The sequence below is a fragment of the Lampris incognitus genome, chromosome 8 (assembly GCF_029633865.1).
Source record: "Lampris incognitus isolate fLamInc1 chromosome 8, fLamInc1.hap2, whole genome shotgun sequence".
Classification (NCBI taxonomy): Eukaryota; Metazoa; Chordata; class Actinopteri; order Lampriformes; family Lampridae; genus Lampris; species Lampris incognitus.
Genome location: NC_079218.1, coordinates 16,135,688 through 16,154,425, shown reverse-complemented (window position 1 = coordinate 16,154,425; position 18,738 = coordinate 16,135,688). Strand labels below are relative to the sequence as shown.

General features: G+C 45.0%; 3 protein-coding genes across 3 annotated transcripts in view; 1 reads left to right on the top strand and 2 right to left on the bottom strand.

The window, feature by feature from the left end:
* The first annotated feature begins 1,278 nt into the window (after window positions 1–1,278).
* Window positions 1,279–6,245, top strand: pcolcea (procollagen C-endopeptidase enhancer a). The gene is made up of 9 exons (XM_056284821.1): window positions 1,279–1,446; window positions 2,741–2,849; window positions 2,943–3,201; window positions 3,302–3,426; window positions 3,580–3,716; window positions 3,871–4,247; window positions 4,335–4,412; window positions 4,509–4,679; window positions 5,861–6,245. The coding sequence occupies exons 1-9, from the start codon at window positions 1,352–1,354 to the stop codon at window positions 5,989–5,991; spliced, it is 1,482 nt and encodes a 493-aa protein (XP_056140796.1). The 5' UTR covers window positions 1,279–1,351; the 3' UTR covers window positions 5,992–6,245.
* A 3,653-nt stretch (window positions 6,246–9,898) lies between these two features.
* tmem88a (transmembrane protein 88 a) lies at window positions 9,899–15,627 on the bottom strand. The gene is made up of 3 exons (XM_056284810.1): window positions 14,990–15,627; window positions 11,607–11,932; window positions 9,899–10,617 (listed from the first exon to the last, which is right to left on the bottom strand). The coding sequence occupies exons 2-3, from the start codon at window positions 11,913–11,915 to the stop codon at window positions 10,330–10,332; spliced, it is 597 nt and encodes a 198-aa protein (XP_056140785.1). The 5' UTR covers window positions 11,916–11,932; window positions 14,990–15,627; the 3' UTR covers window positions 9,899–10,329.
* The window catches only part of LOC130116288 (uncharacterized), a 25,815-nt gene continuing 22,058 nt past the window's right edge, over window positions 14,982–18,738 (bottom strand). The window contains exon 17 of the mRNA XM_056284210.1: window positions 14,982–15,074. Within this exon, the coding sequence (XP_056140185.1) occupies window positions 14,982–15,074 (93 nt within the window). The remainder of the gene's footprint in view (window positions 15,075–18,738) is intronic.

The window sequence follows — 18,738 nt, the reverse complement described above, 5'->3', positions numbered from 1 at the left end:
TACGGCCAGCACAGACCACCTGAAACCAGACAGAAAAGCCCTCTTCCGGGCCTCATATACATGCAACTGTGGGCTGTCAACTCCACCTTCTCCCCGGCTTTCATCAAGGTGCTGCGGCTTTGCACTTCTTAAACGTGACTGATTTTATGGTATTATTAAAACAGCATCCCCTCCACAGGCCCCTGCAATGTAGGCCAAAGGGCTTGCTCATCAGCAAAGCTCCACAGACTAAGCAACCCCACCCACCCACCCCCCGAAGTGTTATTCCTACCTCGGTGGATTGTGGGGATAAATAGGAGCTTTCTGGCTCAGAGTTTACGGAAACAAAGGAGCCCCCTGGGGCCCAGGGAACCATGGCTGAAGGAAAGCGATTATTTGGTTTTATGACACTGGCTATACGGTTTGTCTAATCCATCTAAACGGTTCCCTTAAGATCCCTACGCAACATATTAGTAACAGCCCATCTGCAAATATCAGTCGTTCATATTTATCAGACGTCGTGTTTTTATCGAAGCTGTCAGTCCCTGGCTAGTACTGGAATGCAGAGAGGCAAGGCCTTACTTGTTAGGTCTAAAGACCCCCTCAAGCCTCGGGCGACACCTCCAACTGTTGACCCTGCCTAACAACCAGCCACAGCTTCCTCCACACCATCGATTATCCACACCGCTTTACTGCTTGCGGGTTTGGTTCAATCATCTGACAACAACTTTATATGCCATGGCCGAAACGCTCGTCATTCAAAAAAAAAGAAGAAGATGAAGAGCCAAACCAAACACTGCGGTACGTGCAGCTCACTCCGTGAAATCTGCCTGTTGTGTGTGGGTTTCTCTAACGACCACCTTCGTTACCAACAACACGCCCCTGCATACGAAACAAAATCCCCACCAAAAGCCGTGGAGCATTAGGATCCCTGTGCAGAAAAGCCCACTTTTTATCTCACAAAGTCTCACAAATGTTCATACGGTCTGTGATACTGGTCCCTATTGCCCACTGTCTGTTTCTTCTTGATGCCCTGTTCTGTTATATGGGAGCCAGCATTACGGAGGAAACATCTGGTGGTGATTAAAGCCCTCTTTCTTCCCTCCCCTCCACCTCGCGTCATCACCCCTCACGGCTCTTTCTCACCACCGCTGTCCTTCTCGGCATCGCCGTCCCTCTCTTTATTCACTGTTGGCCTCCTCCCAACCTCCCACCCCCTACCCCCCCTGTCATTCACTCTCCCCGCCCCTCCTGAGTGGCTCCCTCCCACCCTGTCCTTCACCTCTCCCCTCCCGCTACCATCTTCCTTTTCGGCTATAGTCTGCTGCTTTGTGTGTGTGCGTGTGTGTGTGTGTGTGTGTTGCACTGCATCATGAAGTCCGAGAGCTGCATCTGGGGTCTTTGCTTAATCCTGTCCCTGAGTTTGGGATGGGCTCGAGGCCAACAACAGCAGACTAACTACACCAGGTGAGACTGTAATGATTATGGACGGTGCCAAGTTTGATATACTCGCGCTTGCTGATTGTGTTTTAGGTTAGGATGCTATTGCGCACGCTAGTTTGTCAGTTTTTGTGGTGAATCCGGCAAAGTAAGTCGCGATAGTGTGTGCGACGTTAAGATGAAAAACCACTCTGTGTGAATTCCTTCCTGTAATGTCAAGTGAGTTGTTTCCAACTTGGCTTTTACTTGGGCGCAGAATTGTCCCGCTGGTTTCGGGCCCACGACATGAGGCGAGCTGAGTCTGCAGTGGCTGAGCTGCCCCAGATGTTAGTGTTTTCAGTCTCTGCTTGTGGGGTCGAGTCAGTATGACTTGGCTCTGGACCTCTTGGCTCTGATCCGGAGGCGTCTCTCGCTGCAGTCTGACCTGCTATTTTGTGCAACAGATGATTTTTCCATCTGAGCATCTGAGGATGCGCATTGAATTGTGAAGCAGCGGGTTGCTGGTATTCTTTTTGAGAATAAATACTTCCTCTATAGCTAATCCGGCCGCAGTTTTTCCTTAAATGTAATTTCCATCTTTACTGCTTCAGTTCAAGTGTCATGCAGTCAAGTGAGGGTATACAACTCTCACAATGAATCTCTCCAGAAGATAAGCTGAACAAGGCTTGCTGAACCAGCCAGCTGCAGAGCCACATCTGTAACCCTCCTTTGGTTTGTTTACCATAAACCTTTGTGGTGCTTCCAGAACGTAGGTTCAAACAACCCCGTCCACCGATGCCAATCAAAATACAAAGCCTACTGCGAATATTTTGGTTTTAAAGCTTGTTATGATTTTACCCTTTTCAACTTTAATCTATTTGGCTGTTTCTACTCCCCTCAGACTGTGAAATGGAAAATTAAAAATGACGGTTGTTTTGCTAGGACGAATTCAGAGAAAAGAGGGAATGAGAGAGAATCAATAACAGAGACCGTGATTTTTGTTGGCCTGCAGATGGGTGTGATTTTTTGAGTTCCTGAAAGATGAGTTTTAGAGATGTATTTACGCACGCTCAATAATCCAAGTAAGGAAGTCACAGACAGTTGAATCAGTTTCTCTGGACACAACGTTTACTGGGAGAAACATTTCATCACTCATCTAAATGACCTCTTCAGTCACAACTGACTGTAAGGGCGGGGGTACCTGCAGCTAGTTTAGACTGAAGAGGTCACTCGGATGAGTGGTGAAACGTTTCTCCCACTAAACGTTGTGCCCAGATGAACTGGCTCAACTTTCTATGGTGAGTTTTAGAAGTGACCGTACTCTCTAACTTGCTGAACCCAGGCCTGTTTTCCACTGCGGAGGGGACCTGGTTGCAGAGTCCGGCTTTGTCGGCAGCGAGGGCTTTCCGAGCTTCTACAAACCCAACAGCAAATGCAAGTGGCGCATCACTGTAAGTCACCCACGCTTCATTCCTAACCGCCGACTCGTACAATGAGCTGTCGGTTTGTCCCGAAGACTCATGAGAGCTCTCAATGATTTCCAGGTCCCGGAGGGCAATGTGGTCATGCTCTCCTTCCGCATTTTTGACCTCGAGGCTGACTCAATCTGTCGTTATGACTATCTCGATGTTTACAACGGTCACTCCAACTTGGTTCAAAAGCTGGGTCGGTTTTGTGGGACCTTTCGACCAGGTTCTCTCATCTCCACTACCAACGCCATGATGCTGGAGATGGGGTCGGACGCAGAGACGCAGGGTAGAGGCTTCGTCGCTTATTTCAGCGGAGTCAAACCACATGTAGACGGTACCTTTCTTTTTTCTTTTTTTTTTAATATATAGAATCCGATCTAATGATAGCTTCACTTCTTTACCGTTTAACAGTTGTGTGAATGATTTCTTTTCAGACCAACAATTCTGTGGTGGAAAGTTAATCAAGGCCCAGGGAGAAATAAAAACACCCAACTGGCCAGAAAAGAAATATCCACCTGCAACAAGCTGCTCCTGGCTCATCACTGTGGAGCCTGATATGGTCACTGGCACGCGCACATCTAGCTAGCTCTCTGAAATATATGCTTTCCAAATACCTTCTGCACCCAACATAGATAAGTTTGTAACTTCCCCACAATTCATTTAGAATTTAAATCTTTGTGTTTGTTTGTTTTTTGTCTTTGCCCGGTACCAGATTCTTCAGGTGAAGTTTGACAAGTTTGTCCTGGAGGCTGACAGCTACTGTCGCTTCGACTATGTGGCGTTCTTTAACGGTGGAGAAAAAGACGACTCCCGTCTAATTGGGAAATACTGCGGCGATAGGATGCCCGAGTGAGCACTAAGGGTTTACACGACAACGCATAATTGATCGATGTTGTTTATCATCTACATCTCATTCTCGTCAGATTAAGTCTTTGGTCGACTTTTATTTATTCTTTCTTTCTGCTGTCCATTCTTTTTTTTTCCCCCTTCATACCGTCCACAGACCTATTGTTTCCAATGGCAATGTGATGCTGGTCCAGTTTGTGTCCGACCTCAGCGTTACGTCTGATGGGTTTTTGGCCAGCTATACCAGCATCCCACGTGGCTCTCGGACACCGACTGTTGACCACGGACCAGGGCCTCACGTAGAGTCCGGCCCTTCAAAACCAGCAGTCAAACCAATGGCACCTAAACGTCCCGCTATCCCCTCTGTCACCACCCAGCCAACCACTACCACAACCAAACATGTACCCCCTCCTGCCCCAAAGCCCACTGGTAGACCGAAACCAGTTAAGACAACAAGGACCCGTAACCCAGGTACAACAGGCCAGACTCAGGATAGGAAGGTGGTAACTAGGCCGACGGAGGGAAGGAGACCGGGTAAGTGAACAATTTGTATGTTGTGTACGGCTGTTTTCGCGGAAGTGGTATTTTTATATATATATTTTTTTTCTTATCATGCTCTAGTCCCTCTGAACCCACTGTGTGCCAAGGCCTGTAAGCGAGCCGCAACTATCAAGCCCAGTTTTTGTGCCAGTGAATTTGGTGAGCACCTTACACTTCACGGCAAATCATGCCCCGGTGACCTGTTGGCACGGCCATACAAGATGTGACATTAAAAACAACCCCGTTTCCTCCCAGTGATAACAGGGAAGGTGTCAGCTCTATCCCCCGGGCCTCGTGGCACCGTTCATATCAGCATCTCCCTCATCAAGGCCTACAAGGCAGGCCGCCTTACCATCACTCAGGCTGGAGAGGCCATGTCAGTCAAACTGGTGTCACAGTGCAAGAAGTGTCCACTGCTTCGCAGAGGTATGGATATGCTCAGCTTTCAAGCTCTCCTTTTCTCGCTCTCTCCTCTCTATCTCGCTCTCTCTCACACACACACACACACACACATACATTTTTTTTTTCTAGAGCACCCCAATTGACTACATCAATTCCCTAGCCCCTAACTGTAACACTGATCATCAGAGCTATATACCTAGGGCGTCCGGGTAGCATGGCGGTCTATTCCGTTGTCTTCCAACACAGGGATCACCAGTTAGAATCCCCTTGTTACCTCTGGCTTGGTCGGGCGTTCCTACAGACACAATTGGCCGTGTCTGCCGGTGGGAAGCCGGATGTGGGTATGTGTCCTGGTCGCTGCACTAGCACCTCCTCTGGTCGGTCGGGGCGCCTGTTCAGGGGGGAGGGGGAACTGGGGGAATAGCGTGATCCTCCCACACACTACGTCCCCCTGGCGAAACTCCTCACTGTCAGGTGAAAAGAAGCGGCTGGCCACGCCCCATGTATCAGAGGAGACATGTGGTAGTCTGCAGCTCTCCCTGGATCGGCGGGGGGGGGGGGGGGGGCAGTGACCGGGACGGCTCAGAAGAGTGGAGTAATTGGCTGGATACAATTGGGGAGAAAAATCCAAAAAAAAAAACACCTATATGCCTAATGTTAATGTTCTTTGCAGACAAAGTATGAAATTTTCATGGTTTTTTTTTAATCTGTCATCGTGGCCCAGCCGCTCTGAAAAATCTCCGAGAGCTAATTTTTGAAGGATGCAAAAAATATGCTGAAAATTGAAAGTCTTCTGAAAATATTTACGATGAACAACATTTCCGGAGCTGGTGTGTAAACTTAATGGGCAAAACATGAGGTCACATTTATTCTTCAACATGAGAAGTTTTCGAACCAAACAGTTTGACTTTGGTATGCAAAAGCCTTCATCCTTAACCAAACCTGAACCGTAATCCCAATTCTCACTTTTAACCAAAGTCCAAATCCTAAAACAGCCTCTTGAGGAAGTGAAGAGCGGTGAAAATGTTCTCACTTTGCAAAAATGTCCTCATTCTTTTAGTTAAAAACTCAGATTGGCTCTTCATAGCTGAACAAGACATACAAACACACACATACACACACACACACACCACTGATTACTGTTCTTCAGTTGTATTTTCTCTTTTAAGCACACACTCAAACACATCGATCAATCTCTCTGTCAGGTATGAACTACATCATCATGGGCCAAGTGGATGAAGATGGACGTGGTACCCTGGCACCTGGTGCATTCACGGCCCCATATAAAGCACCGCATCACAAACTGTTAACAAATATCAGCAACCAGCCTTGTTAAACTTGCACCAAACTCTACCAAGCCTAGAAATTCCAGATGGGCATGCCAATCAATCAGGGGAATCCAATAAAAAAATGTTTGTACCAACCAAAGTCCCAGTGTGAAATAAGGATCCATTAAAGGACTATATCACAGTATAACAACAGTTTATCCACGGTGCTAAAGGAAGATATGCCATTTTTTAAAATAATAAACACACACCTGTTATCATGTTTGTAATTTATATATGAATAAAGGATTTATAACTCTTTGAAGTGATGTTTAATGCACAGCTGTTTGCATGGCAGAGGGAAATAATTAAAGACTTGCAAACTTTTGCGCGGTGACTTCATTGCCTCCAGCTGCCCCAAAGAAGTGCATCTCTCACCACCATAAAAGAAAACGAAATATGGTCGCGTCTCGTGTAATGAGATTTCATATCGCATCTCTGCTGCCACCTGGTGGATATATCTAGGTTGACACCACGCAGTCTAATACGCCGAGGTTTGAGAAGACGTTTCTTTATACAAACGGCCTTCTGCAGAAGAAGTACGACACTGGAGAAATAAGACTCAAACTTTTGACTTCAAATTGAAAAATCTTGATGGAAATAACATCCCTAAATTTCACTGATCTGTTCTCCACTGTCAATGAAGAGAAGATAAAGCTGCTATCTTGAAAATGGTCATTTTTGTTCAATCTGTCGACACCTACGGTGATATTGGTACATGCAATGGGGTTTGTTTAACCCGTCCAAATCACAGAGATTCATCGTCACCCAGAGCTGCCAGGAATACTTTGCCTGTTCCTCAGACTTGCCACTGCCTTCCACATTTGGCTACGGTGAGACATAAGATACTATGGACAAAATAATGTTCCTGGGAAACTCCTTCCCACCCCACGATTACTGTCAAATGAGCCACTACAAATGTGTCCATTATTTGGCTATTGCGAACAAGTTTTGTCTTAAATACACTAGAGCTAGAAAGTATCAAAAGACCATTTTATTTTTTTGTACGACAGCCCTCGGGATTACTACTACTACTTTTGGCTGTTTCTGTTAGGGGTCGCCACAGCGGATGATCCGTTTCCATGTCTTCCTGTCCTCTGCAATCTTCCTCTGTCACACCAGCCACCTGCATGTCCTCCCTCACCACGTCCATAAACCTCCTCTTTGACCTTCCTCTTCTCCTCTTCCCTGGCAGCTCCATATTCAGCATCCTTTTCCCAAAATACCCAGCATCTCTCCTCCACACATGTCCAAACCATCTCAATCTTGTCTCTCTTGCTTTGTCTCCAAACCGTCCAACCTGAGCTGTCCCTCTAATACACTCGTTCCTAATCCTGTCCTTCTTCGTCACTCCCAATGAAAATATTGGCATCTTCAATACTGCCACCTCCAGCTGCACGTCCTGTCTTCTCATCAGTGCCACTGTCTCCAAACCATATAACATAGCTGGTCTCACTACCATCTTGTAAACCTTCCCTTTAACTCTTGCTGGTACCCTTCTGTCGCAAATCACTCCTGACACTCTTCTCCACCCACTCCAGCCTGATAGCCCTCGGGATTAAAGCTTTCTTATTGGCTGATTTGTCTTTGATCCCAATAATAACATTTAGGGACCCTTAAATTGAATCATTATACGTCTAATAATAAAAAGCAAGTACACATTTTCTTTGTTTCCGTTCCAGTAATTTCGCTTGGCCACTTGATGTGCTAATAACACAATACTGCTATTAAGAAAGTACAACTTCTACCACACCAGAAAAAGAAACAAAGTTCTACTCATAGCTCATATAAAGTGTTAAATACTTCAGATTTGTCCCATGACCTCACTAAGGCACGGTCACTGCTTCGCTGTATTTTGAAAGCTTTTTTTTTCAAATCACTCGTGGTTAACGGATGGATGGACGGATGGATGGACGGATGGATGGATGCTCGGTTACGCTGTTTGTGACAGAAAATATATAAGAAGGCACCAGCAAACCCCCCCCCCCCCGTTAACATCTTCATTAAACTCATTTTGGTCACAGGTCACATGGTGGGATGGCTAGGAGAATGGCACAATCAGTTCTACTTACCTTGAAGTCTTATTGTCGCTTCGCATTTCGTACTCTACCGGAAACGACACCACCCAGAAAATATAGGGATTATTTTACTTAGTCGCTGAACGCAGCTCCTCTTCTTCTGCGATTGTGTTCCGAGCAACGGCTCGCGATATTATGAACCCTACATAGGCCTCGCCAAAATCCCGTTTCTGGCTTTGTCACGTGTGCGCCACCGTAGCAACGCGAAAATATGTTGTTATGGGGTTAGCGCTCATCAAGGAAACGCTGTACACCCACAATTTAACCTGTCTAAGTTATCCACAATCAACATTAACGTTTTTAACTCAATCTTTGCTTGCTCCACGTTTGAGCATAGGATACTGATCAGCTTTCTTAAATGTGAGAAAGTCTATTTATTAGATATATGTTCATTTTCAGACAACTAACGTTACTTACCTCCGTTCTGTTGTTGACAGCCAGCAGTCCAAAATTACAAAAGCAGCCAGCTGTCCAAAATTGCGAAAAATACAAAATTACAAAATTGAAGGTAGCTAACGTTAGCTTTGCTTCGCACCGAGTTGATAGTTGATTGTTTCCTTAGCAACGCAGCGGAAATCCGGCGTCCGTTCGCGAGATTTGGGACAGGGTACGGGATTTTGGCGAGGGCTATGTAGGGTTCATAATATCGCCAACGGCCTCGTTGCTACGCTGACGGGGGGGGGGGGGAAGCCGCTTGGTCGTCATTGCGACAGTTGACGTAAAAGACGTCGCCAAAAAGTAGTCTGGTGCCGCTTTAAATCTGTGCTCGCTTGTCTCGGATAAAGAAATAGTACTTAAACTCTAATTAGTTCGGTTATCTTTCTTTTGGAAGTGTTAAATTTATCTTCATAAACAGGGTTTATAATGTTAACAAACTTAAGTTGTTGATTATGTGTGACGTGCTTTTTCAGAGACCCCGGCTTCACGCGTCTGTGTCGCCATGTTTTTATAGACGAATCCGGCGACCGGTTTGTGTATTCCGCCATCTAGCGGCGCCATCATTACTACGGTGGCAAGTGACAGCCGCATGAGTAGTAACCCTAACCCTAGATTAGTAGAGACTGGCTGCTGTTAACCAAAACCTACCTTGCTGTTGTTATTGGGAACGGAGTCCTTTCTGTTAATATTCTTGATCCACTTCTGGCGAACATCTTGGTCCTCTGTACGCCCAGCGAATGAATGTAAAGAGTCTCGGACAGGGGCCACTCCTCAATGAAGTAAGACGGTTTGTGTATTTCGCATTCAGTTTTTTCCAAAGTTGAAGTTTCCCACTACTGTTGGAGCAGCTGAGAACTGCACATGGCTCTTCCCGGACTCCTGGACATCGTTGTCAAAAGTAACGTTACATAGAAAGTCACGGTGGAAAACTGTACTGACAGCTAGCGTTCAAAAGCGCGCGTATTTTAGGGAGACGCCACTGCAGTAATGGCGACTTGTTTACTTCCGGTACCTCCCCGGATTCGTTATAGGATCTAGTACGATACACACGCCTCAGACACGGCTGCTGCAATCAACGGACAGACGTAAGCCTACACATTAGTAAAACTGCATGAAAAATTATAAACTTTAAGGTTGTTTTTTTTTTGTGTGTCTGTGGTGCAAACTTAAGGAAGGACATCCAGGAGTGTTTATGCATACTTGAAATACCGTTTTGTGTTTATACTAATATCGAGAATGTTTATCTTCTATCATGTTACATCCCATATGTTTGGGAAAGTCTCTCTTCATTAGCCATATTGTTATGAAAACATACAGAATTCTGTTGGTAGAAGTGAAATAAGGTGACAACGTGAACTTTGGCAGACACTGTACACTTTGACCTTTGTGGCCCAAACATTTTAATCTCAAGTCTAAAAGAAAAAGTGAGTCAAATCAGAACAACCACGTTTCATTTACTTTCGATCTCCATCTCTTCACAATCACAAAGTAGTCTGTCGTCTCAGGGGTGCAATTGTTTTTAGCGCAAATACAGATCTCAGCCTTGCATTACAAATAGAACTTTATTGAAAAATAAAAGGTTGTAAAAATACATCAGGATTGGATATAAAAAGCCATATGACTGAATCAATGAATTTGAATGAGGAATCACGATGGATATTACAATGCTTGTTATTCACGCAGCATTCAATTGTAGCATTTGCTTTTACAGGAACCCTACTCTTATCATCCCAACCTTCAACTAGAGACAGATATATCCCTGTCAAACGAAATAACACGCTCTGACAACGGCTGTAGGACATCTGAATGCAGCCGAACTTCTCCTCCCCTCTCCTACACCCACACACTGCCTTTCCCTTCTCTCGCTGATGCAATCTGCTGGCCACAGCAGCCTCCTGCCCCCAGACCCCGGTGGTGTGAGGCGGGCAGGTTCTTGTAGACCGCACGGCTGTAGGGAATGAAACACATGCCCAGCTGGAGGTGTCGGGCCAGACGACAGTAAGCAGCGAGGGCGAGGACCAGCAGCGGGGTGAGCAGCAGAAATCCTACAACCAACAGAGCCACGCAACCCCCATCATCCAGAAGGTCTGAACAATACAGGGATGTTCCATGGGGCTGAACCTGGAGACCAAACAGAGAAGAGGGAAGAAAGATACGATATTAATAATGTGATGAATGTAACATGCTGATGAACCATCACATGGGAGTGCATGCAGACAATCACAGATAAATGCTCATATACACACAAATTACCCCTTCTTGCTCCTTGTACAGAAGACAAAAAAAACTAGTCTAATTCCTCCTCATCCTGCCTCTTTTCTAGCGCCGGTCTCTTGAAAACTTGCAGTGAGATCACGAGGCTCCAATAGTCTGATCTTGACAAAGTGTACCCCTGTCACTTAACCAACAAGGCACACAAGGTTTTGTAGAGACAGGTCATATCCACTGTCAGCTGAATTTCAGCTCCTTTCATTGGCAAGAAGATTTAGAGTACTCAAAATCAGAACAAAACATCCATCCATCCATCCATTATCCAAACCGCTTATCCTGCTCTCAGGGCAGTGGGAATGCTGAAGGCTATCCCAGCAGTCATTGGGCGGCAGGCGGGGAGACACCCTGGACAGCCCGCCAGGCCATCACACAGGGCCGACATGCACACACACACACACACACACACACATTCATACCTAGGGGCAATTTAGTATGTCCGATTCACCTGACCTACATGTCCTTGGACTGTGGGAGGAAACTGGAGACACGAGGAGAACATACAAACTCCACACAGAGGATGACCTGGGATGACCCCCAATGTTGGACTACCCCGGGGCTCGAACCCAGGACCTTCTTGCTGCGAGGCGACCGCGCTAACCACTGCGCCACTGTGCCAACAAAACATTACTACAAGAACTCACTTGTCATTATGGCAAGCCTACAACTAAACCAGCAAATAATCCAACATTGCACGTTGTTGGTGCTGATAATGTTGCTTCTGTGACTGAACATTTCACATTTGACACTTGGAAAATAAAAAAGTCATTTCTATTATTTTTCTACACACATGCATTATATATTTATATATTATTTCGATGGTTGAAAACCTCGTCACTCACCGAGGAGTGGCACAGAAAGCCGAATATAATCATAACAAGAGAGGGGGTGAGGATGGTGCCGAACACGATGCTGGCTAATGTGGCGTTGACCAACGCTATGACCATGTTCTGGGCGGTGACCAGCACAGAGCACGCCCAGCAGTCCAGAGAGCCCCGCAGCTCCAGAGGGGTGTCCACGGCTTCACTGCTGCCCAGAGAATACGGGGGAGGCACGACTGCCCCCGCCCCCGCCCCAACGGGAGAGCCCGGCTCAGAGTGGGACTGCTCGGACATCGCCTTCTCTAATGTCCCGTTGCGTGGCAGACTCATCTTCCTCGTGTCCTGTACTGTGAGGGAGAGAAAGAAAGGTTTCGCTGGCTTGACATATACGTTATTCTGTTGCTGTGAATTATCCAAATTAACCTTCAGGAATTTGAATCCAGTGAGTAAGTCGTCACTGTAGTTACTAATGCAGTCAGTCGTGGAGGGGCTTATACTCGCATATAGAAATGTTGTGTTTTGCATGAGGTTGAACTGTGCTCAGAAACAGCAGAATACTTGACAATTGAGGTTGTGGTATCCTGTCTTGCAATGCTGTGTTTCTACCAGGGGCCCAGTAAGTTTATAGTACATGTGACCCTTTGTATCTGGTGTTGACAGGGAATAATAATAATAATAATCTTCCCTATAGTGCCTCAGGTCCATAGTTTGGACCTGGCTCAACAGGATGTAAAATAGATTAACACGAAAGAAACAACAATAATAATGACAATAATAATAATAATGACAATAATTATAATAATAACAATAACAATTGCAGCTTGCAGGAAAGCTGTTTTTCTTTAATTGCAGTGAAAATGAGGGAAGTAAGTGAACCATAACACAGCATGCCTTACAAAAGAAATTAATGAAAAAAAAATTGATCTGTGAAGAAATGCATGCCTTTAACGGTGTGACGAATGGCGTGGGAAGTCAACACAGATAATTAGGGAACTCTAAGTGGGAGGAAATGGAGTCCCTTGACCCCACCCCCGACTGCAGGATAACCAAGAACAATGAGCAGGGAAACAGCCGGCCAGGCTCCGCATTATAAAAAGAACAATTCGGACGTATCAACAAAATGCCTTAACTTTGAATTTAAGAAAGATAAACCTGACAGCAACAACCAACAGAAGTAAAGGGAAACAACTTTGGACCAGGCGGTACTCACTACCGGATTTATTTTTCTCCACCTCACGCATTAATATCCTCATCTCACCTCATGATTGTTTCTCTTGTAATGAGTGTTTTTTTTAAAGAATTTACCACCTTCGTATTCCATATGGTGAAGATGAGGTGGTCAAGGGCGATTATTTCCCCGTGTTCCTAACTGTCTTACTGAACACTACCACGCCAACAACACACTGACCCCTTGGACTGGAGAGACAGCCTTTCCTGTTTCTGCTGTCTGTCAGCCGCTCCACGTCTGGAGGAAACTGCCATTCACTTAAACTCTAACTGTAAATCCCCATTCCTTCATCTCTCTCTCTCGCTCTCTCTCTCACACACACACATTATATATATATATATATATATATATATATATATATATATGTCTCCATCCATCCATTATCCAAATCGCTTATCCTGTTGTCAGGGTCGTGGGGTGCTGAAGCCTATCCCAGGAGTCATTGGGCACATACATACATACATACATACATACATACATACATACATACATACACACACACACACATACATATATATACACACACACACATATATATATACACATATATATATATTACATATATATACATATACACACACACATATATATATATATAGTATACACACACATATATATACACGTACACAAAAATACACACACACATACACATACATATATATATACATCAACATGGATACAGGAAAAAAAGTTTTAATGCATTGCAGTACAGGCCTGTTTTGTGCGTCTCGCACTCATCAGCTGCTAATGCTAATTTATTTCGTGTCATTAGCAGCTGATGAGTGCGAGACGCACAAAACAGGCCTGTACTGCAATGCATTAAAACTTTTTTTTCCTGTATGTACATATATATCCATCCATTCCTGTATCCGTGTTGATATATATATATATAGCGTTTTTTTACGAAACCGCCAATGGTGTTGTTATAAGTGCTCAACTAATGAGGAGCAGAATATCAACACAGATACAGGGGAAAAAAGTTTAATACATTGCAGTACAGGCCTGTTTCGTGCATCGCACACCGATCAACTGCTAATGTGGTTCAACAAAGAACCATACAGTTTACCGAAACTGTATGATAAACTGTATGATTCTATGTTGAACCACATTAGCAGCTGATGGGTATATGTATATTGTGTATGTATGTGTGTGTGTATATATATATGTGTGTGTGTGTGTGTATGTATATATGTGTGTGTGTGTATATATATATATATGTATGTGTGTGTGTGTTAGTGTGTGTGTGTGTATGTCATTCACTTAAACTCTTAACTGCTCTAACTGTAACTCCCCATTCCTTCATAACGCGCACACGCACACACATATATATATATATATATATATATATACATATATATATAAACTCAGTGAGTCAAGTAAATTCTTTATGAGTACAAACCCATTTTGTTTGTTATTTTGCTCCTTATTTGTTGAGCACTATCTATCTATCTATATATATATATCTATCTATATATATATATATATGTATATCTATCTCTATCTCTCTATATATATATATGCACTTTACACATACACACACACACACACACACAAAATCTGCCATTCACTGCATATTCACTTTCAGTTCAGCAGCTCCCCCACATTTCTGTGAATGTTCTCATTCATCCAGGTCATGGTTATCCAAAGGAGTTGAATCAAGTGCAACTGGACTTGGTATATATCCGTGAAGATGTTTTGCCTCTCATCCAAGAGGCTTCATCAGTTCGTGCCTTTCTGACTAGACCAAGCTAGTCTGACTATGGACTCCCCCACATTGTCTTCCATTGACATGAAGGGCGCCCATGCTATTGTCTCAGCCTGTCGGAGAACGACGTTCAGATGACTCACCCAAGATCATAAAACGTAACTAAAGTGGGGTCTTTTCCCAACGTGGAGGCTTTTTGTCTTTTAAAGGCAAACCCGATCAATGTCTTCATGCATCCCCAATAATCCAGGTAAGGACATCACACAGACGCTGTGTCCAGATGAACTGACTCGCGTCTCTGTGAAACCCCACTCCTGTGTTAACTTGATCTTCCTCCGCCTGCGATTTAAACATAGTCACCCTGCTCCAAACCACTATAACCCAGCGTAAAACCCCAGCTGCGGACATTCATGTCTTCTACCTATGCTCACTGCGTATCTTGAGAAGTGTCAGTGGACTGCGTCTACTCACTGTGTGGTGAAGCTGACGGTCTCTCCCCGTCCGCTCCTTGGAGCTCGGCTGGACACTGGGCAGAAGTGATGAGACCCTCAAAGACCTGCAGAACAGTGAGCGGTCAGAGACACAGAGAATTTAAAGAATTCCCTCTTGATGTATGTCTTCACTGCGGTGGGAAAAAAAGAAGAAAAAAAACACTCCAGATCTTGAGGTCAGAATTGGGGTTCGGCTCAAGTTGCGACCGCTAAATTGAAAATACAGCGTTTCCCTCCGGTCTCTTTGTGCTGCGGTGAGTTTCAGAAGGTTAGGTCTTCAGATATATGCAGGGTGTTACGAGTCCCAGATTTTCTAATTCAATTCACACCTCACACCGTTTGGAAAGGATCAGAGGAGAGTCCTGTGTACTTCAGGCAAATCCTGCTTTCCCACTGGCTTTCGCTCTTCCTTTCCTGACATTCTGTTTCCTCACTCCAACACCAGATTGAGATATGATATGACTGAGTCTGTTAATGGCACTGTGTGTGTGTGTGTGTGTGTGTGTGTGTGTGTGTGTGTGTGTGTGTGTGTGTGTGTGTGTGTGTGTGTGTGTGCGGGTGTGTGGGTGTGCGCGCGTCAGGTCCAGTTCCTGTGGCTGCAGTGTGGTTGGTGCTAATGCGTGTCTGCAGTAAGCCTGCTCTGCAGCGTTAAAGGCTGCTCGCCGCCAGTGGTTGGGGCAGGGGTGCAGCGGAGGATTTGTGCGATAACCCTAAAACCCATTGGGGAGGCGGCGAAGGGGGTGGAGAGAGTTGTTTATTTGGACAGATTTGGAGCCAGGGCGTGCTGCCCAGACCTCCACGCTCAACACAAGCACAGACCACTTTCTCCTTTTTACTTTCGAAGAAGACTGGTAGGGCCGAACACTTAAAAAAAAAAATGAAAGAAAAATGAAAATAAATAAATAAATAAACAAGGTTGTCAGTTTTAGGAGGGTATAGCTCCTGGCTTAGGAAATCTAACTTGTACAACGGCAGATAAGGGCTTCTAGGGGCATGCATTTTTCAAAGCAACATGGGATCTTGCAGGGAACATGTAGGTGCTGTGCAGTGTAGAAAGTATGGCTGGGAACCAGGGTGCACAGATAAGTCAGCGTGCTACGGCTCCTCCACATGTGAGTGGGTAGTAGGCACTGGGCTAGGCCGCTCAAGCCGCGCTTGCTTTAGGGGGTGGGAATGACAGAGGGTTGGCCCTTGACCTTTTGATGAGAAGCAGAACTGCACTTTCAGAAACTGAGGAAATGAGGATAGGGGGAACGGTGCCTAATGTGGCAGCAGAACGAGGGCATCATGGGACTGATAAGAAGCCAGAGGGGCTAAGTTCAAAGAGTGAAATTAGTATTTTGATATGTGCTCTTCTTTTTTTTTTCATTCCCGTCTGAGTAGCTGTTTATTTTTGTTTTCCAAGGACAGATACAGCGTGTACTTTCGGAACAAAACAGGGCATTTGTGCTGGCGGGGTCCGAGAAGACTTAAGTGCAGTAAATTAGCCAATGACATTCTTGCTTGGCATATATAGATACGCTGTCGGGTGAGAAAGCCGCGTGAGAGTTAAAAAGGTTTCTATGCGATTATGCTGTAAACTCTCTTATCAGCAAGGCACTGGCACTGCCATGGTAAGAGTTATTTACATGGATGTGTGTATGCCGAGGTCTGTCAGGTTTGCGGAGGAAGAACAGCCTTCCTGCCGTTGGAACCAGGATATCCGCTGTTACGTCCATGGTCAAAGATGAGGTGTCCTTGCTTCCTCGTTCTTGTGTCCTTTTAACTGCCTGTGCCAAGAGAGAGAGAAAAAAACAAAATCCCCACAGGAAAAACAGGCAAGAATAGCATCCACAGGAAAGTCTTTTAGTATGCGTCTATCACCAGTCGTTCGGGGCATGGCCTCGTAGTCCACCTGAAGTGCCAACCCAGGATTTGGGTTCGGCTGAAAGGGAATCCACCACTCTTTTACCCATACCGTACTGTTTTTGAACAGACTTTTTGAGTTATATAGTGGTTAGAAATCACATTTAGACTGCACAACTTTAAAACGTTGTTAAATCTTGTTTGATATGGTACAGTCCGGTGTGTGGAATTCATCAGCCGATCATACCTACATGATGGGACACATTTGAAGAACACAGTATGTGACTGTGATGCAGAGGACAGGAAGAAATGGACACGGATGATCCGCTGTGGCGACCCCTAATGGGAGCAGCTGAAAGCAGCAGTAGTAGTAGTAGTGGTGGTGGTAGTAGTAGAAGTAGTAGTAGTGGTGGTTGTGGTAGTAGCAGTAGTGGTTGTAGTAGTAGTAGTAGTAGTGGTGGTGGTTGTGGTAGTAGCAGTAGTGGTTGTAGTAGTAGTAGTAGTGGTGGTGGTAGTGGTGGTAGTAGTGGTGGTTGTAGTAGTAGCAGTAGTGGTTGTAGTAGTAGTAGTAGTAGTGGTGGTGGTAGTAGTAGTAGTAGTGGTGGTTGTGGTAGTAGCAGTAGTGGTTGTAGTAGTAGTAGTAGTAGTGGTGGTGGTAGTAGTAGCAGTAGTAGAAGTAGTAGTAGTGGTGGTTGTGGTAGTAGCAGTAGTGGTTGTAGTAGTAGTAGTAGTAGTGGTGGTGGTAGTAGTAGTAGTAGTGGTGGTAGTAGTGGTGGTAGTAGTAGTAGTAGTGGTGGTAGTAGTAGTAGTAGTGGTGGTAGTAGCAGTAGTAGTGGTGGTAGTAGTAGTAGTAGTGTTGGTAGTAGTAGTAGTGGTGGTAGTAGTAGCAGCAGTAGTGGTGGTAGTAGCAGTAGTAGTGGTGGTGGTAGTAGCAGTAGTAGTGGTGGTAGTAGTAGTAGTAGTAGTAGTGTTGGTAGTAGTAGTAGTGGTGGTAGTAGTAGCAGCAGTAGTGGTGGTAGTAGCAGTAGTAGTGGTGGTGGTAGTAGTGTTGGTAGTAGTAGTAGTGGTAGTAGTAGCAGCAGTAGTGGTGGTAGTAGCAGTAGTAGTGGTGGTAGTAGTAGATGTAGTAGCAGTGGTAGTAGTAGTAGTGGTGGTGGTAGTAGTAGCAGTAGTAGTGGTGGTAGTAGCAGTAGTAGTGGTGGTAGTAGTAGATGTAGTAGTAGTAGTAGTAGTGGTGGTAGTAGTAGCAGTAGTAGTGGTGGTAGTAGTAGTAGTGGTGGTAGTAGTAGTAGTAGCATGTGACTGTTGGTCACCTAGACATTTCTTCTAGTTGGTACCTACTCACTTCAGAATAGTCTGCTTACATCCTTCAGCAGCTTTAATTTAAAGCTATAATCCTGAATATTTACACAGAAAGCAATGTCCTTTATGGTACTCTTGATACCTGGCAGCATTTGAGACAAAAGTTAAAGCCGAAATCAGGAACTTTCCTCGAGTAGTAAATGGTTATATTGTCCATCTGGACCATGGAGTAAAGTTACACAATACTAACTAGCATCTCTGCCATGGTTGGAGACACGCTCCATATACCATTGTTATAATTCATGACTGGACAGGATGAACACGGGCGCGGTGGGTAAACACCTTCCTACCCAAGCAGGAAACAGCATTGAAACGTCATGACGATGTGGTGATGCTTCTGCCGGACAGCTAATCGACCGTTTCTACAACCTACGCTACAGTATAACAGTGTTCCCTTATAGTTTGATGCAGTTTGGCGATTTAGGTGTGCCAGGACACCTACCAATGCCACACCAACACCTAGAAGACCCATTATCAGTTTTATTAGCTGTGACTGTGTTCGTCCTGCTGAAATTAAAATGG